The sequence below is a fragment of the Lygodium microphyllum genome, chromosome 26 (assembly GCF_053477565.2).
Source record: "Lygodium microphyllum isolate KBCC chromosome 26, Lygodium_microphyllum_v1.1.10, whole genome shotgun sequence".
NCBI lineage: Eukaryota > Viridiplantae > Streptophyta > Polypodiopsida > Schizaeales > Lygodiaceae > Lygodium > Lygodium microphyllum.
Genome location: NC_141160.1, coordinates 96,083,802 through 96,100,670, shown reverse-complemented (window position 1 = coordinate 96,100,670; position 16,869 = coordinate 96,083,802). Strand labels below are relative to the sequence as shown.

General features: G+C 41.7%; 1 protein-coding gene and 1 pseudogene across 12 annotated transcripts in view; both read left to right on the top strand.

Moving 5' to 3' along the window:
• LOC148013569 (uncharacterized) overlaps positions 1–16,869 on the top strand; it is a 126,064-nt gene that overhangs the window by 16,496 nt on the left and 92,699 nt on the right. For 10 of the 12 annotated variants that reach the window (XM_087667506.1, XM_087667503.1, XM_087667509.1 and 7 more), the window contains one exon: positions 4,597–4,650. The exons of the other annotated variants lie outside the window; for them this stretch is intronic. In XM_087667506.1, coding sequence (XP_087523632.1) covers positions 4,597–4,650 — 54 coding nt within the window. The remainder of the gene's footprint in view (positions 1–4,596; positions 4,651–16,869) is intronic. 12 annotated transcript variants of the gene reach the window in all.
• LOC148013570 (uncharacterized) lies at positions 13,837–14,439 on the top strand (annotated as a pseudogene).

The following is a 16,869-nucleotide window of genomic DNA, read 5'->3' as shown; positions in this document are numbered from 1 at the left end:
AGATGAGCAAACAAAGCTCAAAACATCATGTGAAAGGCATCCATACATCGAAGATCTAAGTAGCATATATTTGGGAGCGTCCGACCCAAGTAACTTGCAAACGCTTAAATTACTAGAGTATCAAATAACCATATATAATAATGAATGATAGCCAATGTCAAGATTCAAAGCTCCAATCTCAGCTCAAAAGCAATCCGGAAGCATGACCAAGCACGTGACATGAATCGTAAGCATCGGTACATCACCCCGAATAATTGGTAAGCACCCGGGAGCAATAGGCATATGCTGTCATTGATAAAATAAGCTTCAGTCCTGGTTATTACTGCAGTAAAAAACCTTTGTAAAATTGAGGAAATGGTGCTTAAATCAGTCCCATAGCATTCCAATACATTGGCATAACATCCCCAGATGATCCGGTATCAAATAGGGATCCTAAGAAGCATAGGTGACCTCCAAACAATGAACGAAGTACTGTCCTTAACTGTATGACAGCAAACTATCACAAATTGTGAATCAATGGCTGATCCTAGGAGCTTCAAATGAGGCCTAATTCAGTCCTAAGATGTTGAATACAATGCAAAGTGAATGTCCAAGAGTGCTCAGGGGCTCAAGAGATAGAGATGAGGAGCAAACTGATTAGGGATGAGGGGTAGCAAATAGGCACAATTCATGCTGAATTGTTGGCTACTCCTGTTGCCTCTACTGAGTGAAATGTGACATTGGGGAAGCTCTAGTAGGTCTCAAGGAAGCCCTGGGACAAGTCTCAAGCGACGAGAAGAAGTCGGGAAGAAGGTAGAGCGCAATGTATACCTTGGGGTGAAGAATCCATGGCTGCCATTGAAATTGTGAGCAGAAGCTTTTCTCCACAAGTTGAAGCAATGCCAGGTTAGGTTCGCGAGCTCTTGGGGAAGATGGCTTTGATACCACTTGAAGGGAGTGAGCCTTGAAGTGGAAGCACGGAGTGGAAGCAAGAGCTATGGTGGAAGGAGAGAGAGAGAGAGAGAGAGAGAGAGAGAGAGATTTGCGAAAAGAGAGAGAGAGAGAGAGAGAGAGAGAGAGAGAGAATGTGGGAACTCCAAAATAGTCACAATGTGTGACCGGCCTTTCCTTTATTCAAATGCCATGTAAATTATAAAGAATGAAGTGACAGTGATGGGCGTCCGCCACTTGCAGTGTACAGGTGTGCGGGCACTGTTAGTGTAACTAATACACGGGCGGCTAGGCACATGCACCTTTACCCCCAATGATGCTTGGTGCTACATCTTCATCATTAGCTTGATTTGGTGCCCTCATTGACGCTTTGGGTTGTGTGCAAGGACTGATCAGTCCATCCCCATTGTATCAACATTCTTCTTCAGTCAGTTTAGTATTCTTTCCTCATCTTTTGCTTTCTCTCTCCCTTACTCTTTGCTTCTCTTTGTGTTCGTGTTTCTCTTCCGTTGCGCACTCTCACACCTTCATCAACACTTGGTGATCAGTCCATAGCCTCTTGGGCCTTGCATTTGCAGTGAGCAATATTCTGTTTGTTTTCTCCTTTAGCCAGCCATTGCCATCAGCATTGCACTCTCCAAATGCTTGCATTTGCTGTAGCCTAACCCTCTATAGTTTGCCTTCGTAGCATCTTGCTGATGCCAGCCCTTCCAAGAGCATTCTGATAGCTGCATTGGCTGTCTATAGTAGTTGCCTACTTCTTATGATACATCTCAGCATGCTGCCCATTGTTCCGTGCAGCCATTGCATATTCAACCTGATCCAAAGTCTCCAGATCTGTGTTTGCAGCTGATGATCACATCAAGAGGCTTTTTGTTGTATTTGGGGATCCAGATTCGGGACCAAGGTCTTTATGTCAAAAAAGTATGGAGCAATGGAAGCAAAGAGACATTGCTGATATAACTACAATGAACACAAAGAACATGAAAGAGAACAAAAAAGTAGAAGGACTCGAAGAGAATAGACTTGGGAAATGTAATCCATATAGCAAGGCTCAATAATAGTACAATCATACAAGCAATGAGTCACAGGGTGCACTGGTCTCCCTCTCTCCAACTAGAAGTAGTCGTGTTGTAGGATGTGTATGATGAATGATTAAGGAAGAGAAAGGCTGTCAATAAATGGGCAGAAAATAATGCCCAAAAATGACCAGTCGGCCAGCCTAAGTACATGTATCAGAATGAGGCTGGCCAGCAAAAAAATGCTTTGCATAAAAGCTGAAATGCACATAAACAAACTTTGACACCCTATAAGATGTACTTGGCAAACACACACTTTCTCAGATCATGGGCGATCAATACATTAAAATGACTCATCATAGTATATACAACATTGACCATCAAACACAACCACGAATATCCAAGAAGTGGGTGATCAAGCCACCACCAAAGTAGCTTGGAAAGGCTTTGATATTGATTTTGATCGTACCAATCCTTGACCACCATAGAAAGTAGAAATAGTTGAATCTTGATACTTATCATAGACCAGCTCCATAGAAAGCACATCATGACCATAGATTCCCACCTTTGGGTAGATTGCCAAAGTGTCCCTCATGTGAGCTTAGACTAGGAGTGAAGACTGATCTTTGTCGAACAAAATAGTCCATTGTGAATTTGAAAGTCAATCTTGCTTTAGGATTTCAAAACTTGCTAGACTTTGGTAATGTGTGTGGAAAGCTGCACTTTAGGTTCATTGGACTTGCATATCAATGAGGCTAGGATGCCCCACCACAACCACCCTCTTACACTTCCTCTCTGGCACTAGAGAGTTGTGAGATGTTAGCACACTAGTGCTAGATGGTGAAAGAGGATGCCTTAACAGGCTTTGTCGTGACTACAAAAGAGGAGCCTTTCGTAGCCTTGTCCTTTGTCTTCATCGAGGGGCCAGAGTCAGAATCAAAATCTAAAGATGACAATGACAAGGTCTCATTGGAGGGGTCCTTACCCTTCTTCTTCTCTCTCTCCTTTTGCTATGTTGCTAGTTCCTTGCACTCCTTTCGGAGATGCCCCTTCTTATTGTGAGAGTGTGCAATGGAAGAGGAACATGAATACAAAGAAAATAGGGGAGAGAAAGATAGTGGGAAGTGAAGAGAAAACTGCACAATCTGAAATGAATGCTGTAGTGTCAAAATATGATTGTTTTGAAAGCAAATCAGAGAGAGAGTAGGGTTTGCATTGGGAAACATAGCGTGTACAGCAAACATTGAGATAGAAGAGAAACTCAGAAAACACAAAAGAAGAAGAAGATGAATGACGAATCACTGAATCACGCTAAGTGAATCAAGTTGATACAACGGACTTGAAGCTTTGAATATAACTACATTGTCGTGTGTGAATCAAGCGGTAGCATTGGTGAATTCATACATTTGACAAGCTTGCTCTCTCCACACCAAGAATCTGCAAGTACATGAATGGTTGACCATGGCCACATTCCCTCCTTATGTAGACAAAAATGAAGGAGTTGTCCTACCACATGATAGGTTGGCCAATAACCAAATAAACATTAAAGAGGCTGCCCATAAATGAGGGCGTGGGAGCCTATGAACCTGTGATATGACCACTTCTGACAGATTATTGGCTGTGGATTGGTGAGGAACAGCATTGTAACCTCCAAAAATCACCATCATGATCATCAGAGCAGGCATCATGATGAGCTGAACAGGATTGTGGCACCTAGGACAATAATGTGTAGCTGATTCTAATCAGCATTTAGCTGCATGCCAATTTCTCTCACATTCTCTGACATTGATCGACTGTTTGAATTGGATCAGGGCTGTGTGTTTGTCTCCTCTCTCCTCTTCTAGCAACATTTCATTGATCTTAGTTGATTAGTTGCATGCTCCTGCAAATGACACTAACATGAAATTGGGAAGAGAATATAACAGTTTGCTGCCATGAAATTCCTTTAGAGTTGGAACTTCAACATGCATGTAGTGTTTTCAGGTCATGCAATCACTAATAGGGCTGTGTGCTGAATATTGAAGTGTTTTGATGCCTGATATAGAGCCATTGGATCAGTCTGTCACATAAAAGCCTACTATTTGTGAGAAGAACAGTTATCAAGGTGAAGGTGACAAAACTGGACTGATTTGAAAGAGCATACATTGAGGATTCAAGGACAAAACAAGGACTGATGTGCTGCTTTGTATTAAGGTCTACTGGGTGATTGTTGGATGTACTAGTTGTGATTGTAAATTTGAACACATAGGCCTTGGCAAATATGAGACTACAACACAATACAAAGGGGCATCACCTTTTGTACTCAAAACTGAGTAATAAAACAAATATGTTTGAGGCCAACAGGTGATTACTTTTCAGTGTGGGAGCATTCTAGCTCCTCTATTTATGATTTTTTATGATTGTGGTTGCTAGGTAGTGTTACTACTGCCCTTTAGTACATCTGAAGATCAGTTTCATCCGTGCTATGTGTTGCGCTAATTAGTTTGCAATGCTCTATTTAAAGTTTCATAGTTATCATCTTTCTTTTACTTAAAATTATGTATGCATTGAATTGTAGTTTTCTATACCTTGCTGCATTGAATGTGTGAATTCAGGTAATTGATATAAAAATCCTGAATATCTCTGCTTCCATAATTGTTATGTACAGATCCTTTCTGACCTTCGTGAAGAGACCTCCAATATGATCGGAAGTCAGATGCAGGCAGGTTTTCCTGGTGGCCGTCATAGTTAACTAATAATAGTTGCATGTACTAGCCCTCAAGAGTGGTTTCATTTGAATGAATTGACAAACTTTTGTTTGTGATGTCTCTACTAAATGTGTTGCATGTTTTTTCAAGGGACGTTTCTGCAATTTCTAAATTTCTACAAAGTGTTTCGTGTTGGTGGTGATCGTTAATTACCAAACAACAAATTGTATCAATAGCTCAAGTTCTTTGTTGGCAACTTTTTCCTTCAAACCTTGATGGAAGTTTTGGATAATTGTGTCTATTGAATAAAATGCAGTCATTGGCTCTGTGAAAAGCAGATTTCCTGCTGCCAAGTTACGGTAAACTCAGTCTCGTGCATTGCATCCAAACAACTGTGGGTTAGGGTTTGTCACACTAGCATGGAGTGGGAGGAAGAGGGGAATTGATGTGTGCTTGGCAGTGTAATTGCATGCCAAGGAAGTTGACTTGTGAGAAGCAGCTGGCCTGAAAGTATGTCTGACGGCTGCCAAAGCAGGCACATCACTAGCTGAAGGCCCATCTAGGCTGTGAATGAAATTGTGCAAGTGGGAGCTTAGCAATGGCAAGGTATAAGTAGCTCCTTACATTATTGTTGAGCTGACTGGAGATCCTTCTGACACATCAACCATGGAACACCTATTTGAGCCTTTCACATGCGTGATATCCAAGCTGGATCCTGTGCAACAGTTCTTACTCTAGAGATTGTTCATGCTTGATGGTTTTATCTGTTATTGACAAATTTTGTTGATCTATCTTGAGAACCAGCAGACAACCACCAAAGTTTTGGTGGAGATCTGTTCTTGAAGCAGCAAGACTGCCAAGAGATTTGCCAAGATTGGTGTACAGCCTGTGGGTGGTAGCAGACACAGAGGATGGTGTCAAGCATGCAAACCTGGACCTGGGCGGCCAGAATGGTTGCAAGGAGACATACTGTGAGTCAAGTTTGATGAGAAAATCGTTAAAAGAAGTGGCATGCTCTAACAGGGCCTTTGAGACACATGTATGACTTAAAAGATATCACCCACAAATAATGCGCATGTAATGGACCATATGTCATGCAATCATGCTCCATGGGGTCACTCCTTTAAGAGAATGTTTGATGTAATCCCCATTGTGCTTAGAAATAGAATCATCATGGACATGAATGTGAGAACAAGAAGAGATCGAAGCTTAGTTGAGAGTAGAGTAGACAGTGTAGAGTGTGAGAGCACGACACCCAATGCAATAATCTGAAGTGTAAGGTGCAAGTACAAAGTACAACCCTTAAACCTTAGGGTTGTAAGAGGGTATTCACACCCGAAGTATGTGAAACACGATAAGTGCCTAAAACTGTGTAACATAGGCACATAAAATAAAGGGAGTAAATATGGGAAAAAAAACCTCTCGTATGGAGAGTAAAAAGTGCCCAAGTGTCCTACTAAAGATCATTGACACTCCTTTGTGATCGTAGGTGTGAGTCAAACCCAACAAACCTCCCTGGAGTGAAGAGTGATCAAAATACAAGGGTCATCCACCAAAGGAGATCAAATGTAAAGCATTGAGAAATGCTTCAAATTTGTCACGAGGAAGATCTTTGGTGAAGATGTCTGCCACATTACTGGTGGTAGGATAGTAGACAAGACTGATATCTCCTGCATGTAGTCTCTCTTTGACAAAGTGATAATGGATCTCAATGTGCTTTGTGCGTGCATGAGACACTGGGTTTCGTGCCACTGCAATGGTACTTTGACTGTCAGTGAACAAAGGAGTAGTCTTCGTGATAGATACATCCAGATTAACTAGCGAGTGTGTAAGCCATACACATTCAATTGTGGTAATGAAAGTGCCTTGTATTCAACTTCACATGACGATGTGGCAACAGTGGATTGTTTCTTGCTAAGCCAAGAGATGCAAGATGAGCCAAGAAAGAAACAATTGCTACTAGTGGAGTGACGAAAATTATGATCACTAGCCCAATCAGAATCATTGTAAGCATGTAAGTGCAATGGTCTCCCCTTGGCATAAAGCAATCCAAGAGTCCTAGTACACTGCAAGTAACGGAAAACACGCTTGACAGTTTGCTAATGTGACATGTGTGGCTGATGCATATATTTGCTGAGGGCTGAAACTACAAACTGTATGTTTGACCTAGTGTTGCATAGGTAGATAAGGCATCCAACTACTAGAGCATATGTGTGGATATCAAACAAGTCACTGTTATCATGCAATGACAGCTTCAGTTCAGGTTCCATTGGTGTACAGATTGGCTTGTAATCTTGTAAGCCAAACCTCTTAAGAAGTTTACCAATGTATCTTAACTATAATAAACCAATGCCTCTAGCATCATGAATGAATTGAATACCCAAGTAATAGTGCAGAGGCCCCAAATTTGACATCTCAAAAGTTTGTTGTAAAATTTGTTTGAATGCTGAAATCTGATCAACATGTGTCCCTATAAGCAAAAGATCATCAACATATAGACATATGACCAACAAGGATCCCCCCTCTTTACATACGTAAAGGGTAGACTCTGATGAGCTGGTTATGAGGCCCTAAATTTGACATCTCAAAAGTTTGTTGTAAAATTTGTTTGAATGCTGAAATCTGATCAACATGTGTCCCTATAAGCAAAAGATCATCAACATATAGACATATGACCAACAAGGATCCCCCCTCTTTACATACGTAAAGGGTAGACTCTGATGAGCTGTTTATGAACCCTTGGTTGAGTAAAAATGCATCAATCTTTGCATATCAGGAGCTAGTTTCAGGCCATATAAAGACTTTTTAAGATTACAGACCAATTGTTCGGATCCCTCAATTGCAAGACCAATGGGCTGCTGTACATACACTTCTTTTTGAAGTTCCCTATGTAAAAATGCAGTCTTTAAATGTAGCTGATGCACAATCCATCCATAATGGGCAGCCAAAGCAACCATAGACCTAATGGTAGTCATGCGGAAGGTAGGAACAAATGTTTCCTCATAGTCGATGCCTTTCTTCTGTGCATAGCCCTTGGCCACAAGCTTGGCTTTATATTTGTCAATGGGTCCATCTGCATTTCTTTTCAGCTTATAGACCCATTTTGTTCCAATGGCTTTCTTCCTAATAGGCAAAGACATTAAATCCTATGTTTGATTCTTTATGATGGAATCAAACTCAGCTTGCATTGCTGCCATCCAATGCACACTATGTTGTGCATCCTCAAAACATTCAGGCTCCTCATCATCAACTGTATGTGTTGCCATAACAAACTCCATGGTATGTGCACCATCATGCATACGAGCTTGCCTTCTAGTACGACCAGCAAAAGGAGCATCCAAATGACTATCTTTCATAGTTTGTAAATACTATCTAGGCATTTGTCTAGCCTCCTGACTGTGTACAAGCTTTTACTGAATTTCAGATTCAGCACCTTGCTGAATATTTAGATTATCCATGGGTTGATTTTCTGCATTACCCAATTGAGCAACTGGCTGAACATTAATCTCACTTGCTGAAGCTGCAGTTATATCACCAAATGAAATGGGCAGCAGCCCTTCAAATACATCACAGGCAGCATGACATGTGTCAAAATCAGCAAGGGATAATTCTGATATTTCATCGAAAACCATTTGTATTGACAAATACCTTTTTAGAGACAGTATCATATAATCTATATCCTTTGCTCTCACTATTGTACCCCACAAAAATGCATTTGACAGCCTTGTTATCCAACTTCTTCCTGAGTACCTTGGGAATGTGTGCATATACAAGACACCCAAAAGTACGAAAATGCCCAACAAAAGGTTTTCAGTTGTTCCAAGCCTCAAAATGCATGATATTCTTTAATGCCTTGGGGCATCTATTCAAGACATAGCAAGCACACATAACTACTTCCATCCAAAAACTGTGTGGCAAGCTCTTTGCCTTTAGCATACATCTGGCCATCTCCATGAGCGATCGATTCTTTCTCTTTGCAACCCCATTCTACTGTGGAGTATAAGTAGTAGTGTACTGATGAACAATACCCTTTTGCTTCAAAAAAGAATTGAGCATAGAGGACATGTATTCCCCCCCTTTGTTCGAATGGAGAGTCTTCACCCTACAGCCAGATTGGTTTTCAACAAGTGCTAGAAAAGCCAAAAATGCATCATACACTTCTGACTTTTTCACTAAAGAGTAGACCCAGTAGAAGCGAGTAAAGTCATAAATAAAAGTGACGAAATAGTAATAGCCACCCGATGACTTTGTTTGCATAGGTATCTGAGTGCACAATCTATAACTTGGCAGTGACTCTAAAAGCAACATCATGGGGAAACAAAAAACGGTGCATTTTTCCCAAATACATTCCTTGCATAAGTGCTTAGGAGGTCTCTCCAAGTGAGGTAAACCATCAAGCATCTGTGTATCTTGCAAAAGCATCAAGCTACCATAGTTTACACGCTCCATGCAAGCATGCCATAACTCCGCTTGTAACATAGCAGGAGTAAGAGTGGATGCTAAATAGGCCAACTGATCAACTGAAAGAGCATCCAACTCATATAACCCATGACATAGAGTGCCAGTCAAAACCAAAGTCACGTGTTCCTTATTTCTCACCATGCATTTGTCATCATCAAAGGTGATTTGCAAACCATACCTTGTCAAAGAAGAAATAGATAACAAATTTTTTAAATACCTGGCACAAACAAGGCATCGTGTAAGTAGAGAATAGGTGCTATCAATGGCTGTCAGCACAATTTCCCCGATACCTCTAACAAGGTATGATGCGTTGTTGGCACACTGTACAGACTTGCCAACCGGGGCTGCAATAATAGAAGCAAACAAATCTTTGTGAGATATGATGTGCCTAGAGCCCTGTCTGCAACAAAGGACACTGACTCAGTAGTAGTGGAAGGTGCATCAGAAATAGACATCCGTGACTCCTTCTTCTCCTTGGCTATGCGCTTTCTACACTTAGTGATGTAGTGGCCTAGCTTCTTGCAACAGTGGCACTTGCCCTTCTTAGCTTGGCCCCCTTATTTCTTATTGCTCTGTGAAGTGCTTGAAGTCCCAGAGCTCTGTGGAGCATTCTTTGCTTGGTTGCCCTTGCCCTTTTGCTGTGCTATAAAAGCTTGCTCAGAGGCTATAACATCCACACCATTGTTCTCTCGTGTCTACTCTTCCTCTAAGAGCAGATTGACCAGCTGAAGGAAAGTAAGTGGCTGTGGGGCAATCCTCATAGTGAGGTTCAAGGCTGTATGAAAGGCCAAGTACGAGGGCGGCAATGAATTCAAGGTAGTAGATATCATTTGTGCATCTGAGTAATACTCATCAACATTCATAAGCTGCTCACGCAAGTCCTGAATTTTATTTAGGTGATCTTGCATAGAATCACCCTCATCCATCTTCACTGTCTCAAGCTCTTTCTTCAAGGAAGAGATGCAGGTCTCATTCTTTCCAGCAAACATTTGCTTCAAGGTCAGCTAGGCTTCTTGTGAAGGAGTTGCAGACCGAATGTGAAGGATTATAGACCGCTGAATTGCCAATGCAATCAATGACAAAGCTTGTGCATCCCGTGTATCCCATGCCTTTTGTGTTGCTGATATCTGGGGAAGTGGCTGAGCTGGAGCAGGCTGAACAAACTGAGTTGCCTGTTATCCACGCTCTCTTGGAGGAGGAGTAGCAGGAGCACAATTCCGGGCCTAACTTCTTTACCGCTAACATAATCCCAAAGATTCTTTGCAATCAGCACATTCTTCATCATGAAGGACTAGAGTAAATAGTTGTTACCATCCAACCTATCCTCCTTGAATACGTAAGTAAATACATCACCTCCTTGATTTGCCATGATAAACAATGTTGATCAGAGAGCAAAAGAGCAATGTCTCAAGCTGGACCAAGCTGGAAATCTCAGAATTTCCAGAAATTATAGAAAGTACCTTGCTGTAATTAGTAAATTGAAGCACACTCTGTCAAAACTGTCTGAAATGCACGCAGTCCAAGGTGCAATAAATGCTCAGCAGCACTGTAGATGCAAAAGCCCCAAAATTTCTTGTCCGAAAATGCTCAAAATCAGTCTATTTCAGATTGTCACAGATGTACATGTGTCAATCAGTGAGCTAACTGCAAAAGCCCCAAAATGTCTGGCCCAAATGCAAGAAATCGCTGTTGTAATCGTGTCCTAGACACATATTGAAGCTGATAATGTCTGGCTGGGCAAAGGGCCTCCTCAAGGAATAAAAATTGATTAAAAAATTCATAAAATTTCTTTTTACCTTTGCTAATCTAGACTTTGGACGGATTCGTTGAGCATTGGATCTTGAGCTGGAGACTGGCGGCATGTGCAGGTGGCACTCTGGGGAGTTGGCTGGCGGGATAGGCCAGACATTGACTGGTGGACTAGGCATTGCAGGCTGTAGGGTGGCGCAGGACAGAGGGCTGGGGCAGGTTGCAGCCAAGGTGCAGGTTGTAGGTCGCAGGTGGGCACAGGTCCAAGGCGGCTAGTGTAGGCAGCACATTGGGCTCAGCCAGGCGGCGTCAGTGGCAGACGCATTGGCAGCTGGTGGGCGCCTGTGCTGGTGCAGGTAGTCTGGGTGGAGTAGCGCAGAGGCGCTGCAGGTCGGTAGCTCAGCTGGCAGGGACTCCTAGAGTAGGCGATGACCTCTTGAGCAAGCGTCAGCTGGTGGTGCTAGCAAGCAGCTGACTAGGTTAAAGCCAGAGCAGAGCTGGACCCAATGCTGTTGGTTGCAGAGCAAAGAGAGAGAAGAGTGAGCTGAACTTAGATCTGATACCAAATGCGAGAACAAGAAGAGATCGAAGCTCGGTTGAGAGTAGAGTAGACAGTGTAGAGTGTGAGAGCACGATATGCAATGCAATAATCTGAAGTGTAAGGTGCAAGTACAAAGTATAACCCTTAAAGCTTAGGGTTGTAAGAGGGTGTTCACACCCGAAGTGTGTGAAACACGATAAGTGCCCAAAACTGTGTAACATAGGCACATAAAATAAAGGGAATAAATTTGGGGTTAAAAACCTCTTGTACGGAGAGTAAAAAGTGCCCCAGTGTCCCATTGAAGATCACAGACACTCCTCTGTGAGTGTAGGCATGAGTCAAACCCAACAATGAAGCATAAAATTGCATGAGGGCCTCACATTGCCTCCATTACATGTGCAAACAACAGCACGATTCTCAGCACCAAAGGCAACCTTATACTTTTGTTATTATGTGTAGCTAAAGATGGATAACAACATCTTTTTCTTCTGTTTTAAGCATATTTAACCATCCTGAGTCTCCACAAACTCTGGTACTTGGAGCAAATATAGTTTGTTGAGAGAAACAAAGACATAATCACAAGAAGAATCAGTGACACCTGATCAACATTTTGACTGATCGTGATGTTGAAGTTACTGAAGATCCCATAAAATCCTCTTAAAAAGAGAGGTCAAATCTGAAAGCTAGAATATCTGTGAATAGCTACCACAAAACATCAATGGAAGGGCTGGTGAAGTGAGGCATTCACTTCCCTCTTTTGGTTTCTCTTCATCTCCCTTGTAGACTCAAAGGAAATCCATGCTCATAAAAGCTAAAATAATCCTACTGTGCTTAATGTCATTTGCAGCTGTGTGCAATTGCTCAATCTTAACAACTTAAGAATGAAGACACAGTGCCTCTAATGCAAGACACCAGTATTAACATTCTCCAAAAAAGTCCTAGCAATTAGGCATTTGATCCACATGGTTTGCTAAACAATGAAAAACATTATGAATTGATGAATGTTGATCGTTTTTAAGATATTAACTACAACTTTTCCTCCTATGGCCTCTTTCCAGAAAGATCATTCTGAAAGATCCATGCTTAAACAATTGGAATATAGCTTATTTAGGCTATGTCTAGCTCTATAATTGTTCTCTAACACGGGTGTCTTGATTTCTTTGCTTTGAAAGAAGGGCTAGGATCAATTCTATCATGTTGAGGCATCCCAAGTGAGTCATCAGAATCTGTCATTGTTACAAGCACAAAGCCAACATTATCCACAAAGTCTTGCTTATGTATCATGATCTCCCTTGCTGCAAGATTGTCCATGAAATGTTGCATTGGTGACCTTTTCCTCCATTGCTTCCCATTTCATTTTTATAGTTTGTCAATGGATTTGTTATGAAAGAGGACCAAAGCCAGTCCCCTAATCCTTCCCTTTTGAAGAGTTGACTAAAAGCTTCAATCTTGTGAGCCATGGGAGGTGCTAGAGTACAAGCATTTGATACCGCCTTCTAACATCGATCTTATCTCTTGGCAAGTTTTGAAGACATCATTGGCAGATCACATTGGTCATTCCAAGGTCCTTTAATGTAGAGGTGCGTTCCTTGTAGTTTGTGCAACAATTTTGGTGGTTGTAAGTGTGAATCCTTGAGTGATAGGCCACACACATGAATGGAAATTCTCCTTTAAGTGTTGCCCTTAAGATTCTAAACTGTGAAAAATGGTTGTTACTTCACACACACACACACACACACACACACACAAACAATCTCTCTCTCTCTCTCTCTGTCTGTCTGTCTGTCTGTCTCTCAATCACGTCTTATGTTTGTGAACTTTGTACTCAACCTAATAGTTTTGTGCCAACCTACACATAGTTGCAAGGTCTAGGAGATATGTGTCTTATTGTAGTTGATATGTTTAGTAGGTCCTGCATGTTAATTTAGTGCAAGTGCATGGCCACAACCAAGCATAGCATATTGCTCGGTTGTTCTTTAGGCATTGATATACTTTTTGTGGTTTCCTAGGTCCTTGGTTTCAAGTAGGGTCCTCAAAGTTTACTTGCCATGTTTGACCTGTTTAATAAATTTGGTACCAAGCTTCAGTTTAAGTTCTTTTCATCCATAGATAGATTGGTAGGTGGAGATTTACAACCAGCTGGTGTTTGATGTACTCAAGTAGTATGTTCATGATCAACAAGGTAAGTGGGAGTCCTTTTTGCCTTCTGTTCAATCAATTTCCAAAGACACTGTTTCTTTTGGTACATGTCAAACTCTACTTGAGCTGGGTTTTGGACAAATTCTTCAGCCTTTGATGATGCAGAAAATGTCTTTTGGTTCTAGAGGCCCCTTGGCTTAGTGTGATATATGCAGAGATCTTGGAGTTACTAAAGGGTAGGTTGGCAACAACTTAAGAGTCCTATGCTAGATAAACTCACAAACACAAGGGAGATGTCATCGACAAGGAAGGGGATTAATTTGTCGAGATAATGAAGCAGAGGTTAAAACAGGTGGGATGGAGATGTCCCAAGTATTCTTTCTGCAGCTTTGGTGCTTGGTCCATTATCAAGAAGGTTAATGGTGTCTCCTTGAATCTTTGACCTTTGCCTAATTGGACTATACAAGATGTTTTCCATGACTTGTGGGGTTGAAGTTGTGAGGATAAACTAGGGTTTGTAGGGAAAACACAGTCTGTGTATAAACATGGCTAACACAGCAAACTCAAACAAGAATGCAAATGGAGGAGAAGAAGATAAATGCCGGACAAGAATGCTAAGGAGTAGAGATTGTCCAACATGTTGGAGAGTGTCATCCTCCAAGAGTGGAGTCTGAGTGCAGGTACAAGAGAGCCCCAATTAGAGATAGTTGATGAGGCAAAAGTAGCTATTCTAGAGCAGGGTCTTCTCCACAATTGGAAGCATGGTTCAGCCACAAAGAGGAGAACATTTCTCACAAAACTTAAACGATTGAAGAGTCACAAAGTGGTTTGGTAGGACAAGGACAATATGTAGAAGTTCCCAGGGTTGTTGGTGGACTATATGGATGCCATGCAACTAGCCCCAACAAGCTAAGTGGAAGGGGATGTCACATATGCCCAATAGCATTTGGACATTGTGACATGACTGAACAGGTAAGAGTGCCAAAAGTCTTACAGAGAGACGAGGTACATAGACACAACTGCATTATGGTGAGCCGAGGCTAGTTGCCTTGAGCCACTGATCAGTAACTAATCAGTCCTTAGTTACCCACTTGAGTCTTGGAGTTTTGGCATGGCCCAGCGTTAGGCCTTATTACCCTCTAATTTGGTTATGGGTCGAAAGCCCAGAATCTCTAATGTCATTTAGGACTTCATATCTTTTGCAATTTTGTCTCAATCCTCCAACTACCAATCCCTACTCTCACCAAGAACTAGAATACCACCTTGCACAACCACATGAGGCTGAAGTGAGAATTTTATTAGACAAATGGCAGCCTACAACCCAGATGACAGCCTGAGTTTTCCGGTAGCAGGGCAGTAGAACCGCACAGAATAGTGATCTGATCTCCAAGATCAGCAGCATGATGCCCTCCCTTTAGTTGTGCCTCAAACTACTAAAAGTGGTCACATGGAAAGAATATGTCAGCTTTTCTTCTCCAGAAAAATTTTCAGGTTTTCTTTTCCTAGAAAAAGTTGTTTTCTAAATTAAATATGAGTGTACAAGTCCTGGAGCTCATCTACGTACACTATCTCATACCCGTATTCTATGCCATTAATGCCTATGCTTGGTGGATGTTGTGCTAATGCTTTGCCATCATTTTGGTAATGATTTGGACCTGCAAATACTCAGTTTCAAGCAGTGAATGTCTACTGTACACAGTGGGCTGAAGTGCCTTTGATTGCCTTTGGTTATGCCTATTGGTTTTGAGCTATGTTTTGGATGTATGCAATGATGTATTGACATTCGGGGACGACTTTGAGCTTGGCTTTCATACCGGATCATTGATTGAGCTTGAGCTCGGCTTTGGAAAGAATTTGGATGCTCTGCCTTTGATGTACTTATGGCATGTACTTTGCTTATGTCTGACCGATCTTGACATGCTTGGCCTATGCCACTACTACATGCTAGTTACATTGTTTGGAGCCGATTGCTACTAGAGCTTTGTCTTGGCTTGAATTTGGATTCCCGGAGCTTACTTAGGATATTTTTTGGCTTGCCAGAGTTGTATTTGGGATACAGTTGATGTCTATGGATGCTATGATTGGAGACTACAAAGCCTATATGCTCATGATGTCTTATAGATGCTTGGTTTTGGATCTTCCGTCACTAGTGCTATCATATGCCTTTCTTGAGCCTCTTGGCTTGATCCATACGGCTTTTGTGCTAGTGGGGGCATCTTTGGATGCTTGACAAACATTGAGCATGCGGTTTATGCTATTGAGCTTTGAGTCTTCTGAGACTAGGATCTTTTTCACTTGGATGTTGCATGGTTGATATGCTGTGATCCGCATACATGTACTTGGGCTGATTTAGGCTTTGTACTCTCTGAGTATACACCTATTTGTGTCAGGTCTTGCCAGTGTTGTGTACACTTTGTCTTATTACACAGGGGTTGTGTTGGCTTCCTAACGGATTACATTGACAAGCTTGGGTGTTTGATTGATGTCCAGATGATTGTTACATGTTGATTTATGTCTGGTTGATGCCGGTTATGCTTTGATAGTCAGTGGTTGACTTGGTGCATTCAGTTTGCTCTCATTGTACCTGGCTGTAATTTATTACAGCAAGCAGTTATGCATGGACTGACGTGGAATTTTCATGCTGAATCATCCTGATTTTATGTACTTTTGATGATACTTGGTGGGCAGCATCATGAGCTATCAGTTCGTGGTCATTTTGCCTTGGTTTTGGTGGTATTTTGGCTGTTTACAAACAAAAAACAGCAAGCAGTTTTGAAGTATCTGCATCATTTTGGACTGCAATATAGCTTCTTCCTCTATTGATAGTGCTATCTTCAGCATCACTAAGCTTGATGGTACGAATTATGCCTACTGGAAGAGCCAAGTTTGACAGGTATTGGTGTAGAAATCGTAGATAAAGCCACTAAGTATGCATGGCGAGCAACCTGAAAGTTTGAAACTATGACTGATAATGAATGGAATGAGCTTGATGAGTTATGTAAGTCCACCCTTATCTTGTCTCTCACTGAACATGTGCATTACAATGTGGTTGAGGAAGCACAGAGTGCTTGGCAGCTTTGGAATAAAATTAGGAACCTATGACAAGAAAAGTCCAACAAGTCAGATTTATTGGCTGAAGCAGCTTATGGACTTGCGCATGAAGGAGAATATGGTAATTTGTGCTCATTTGAGCCAGTTCCATGCTATTCTCAAGAGCTTGACTTCGCAAGGCATTACCTTTAATGATGAGGTTACTCAATTACTTTTGCTTGGGACTCTGAGTGAGTCATGGGATGTATTCAGCACTGCCTTATGTGCTTCTGCTACTATTCTGAACTTGCTT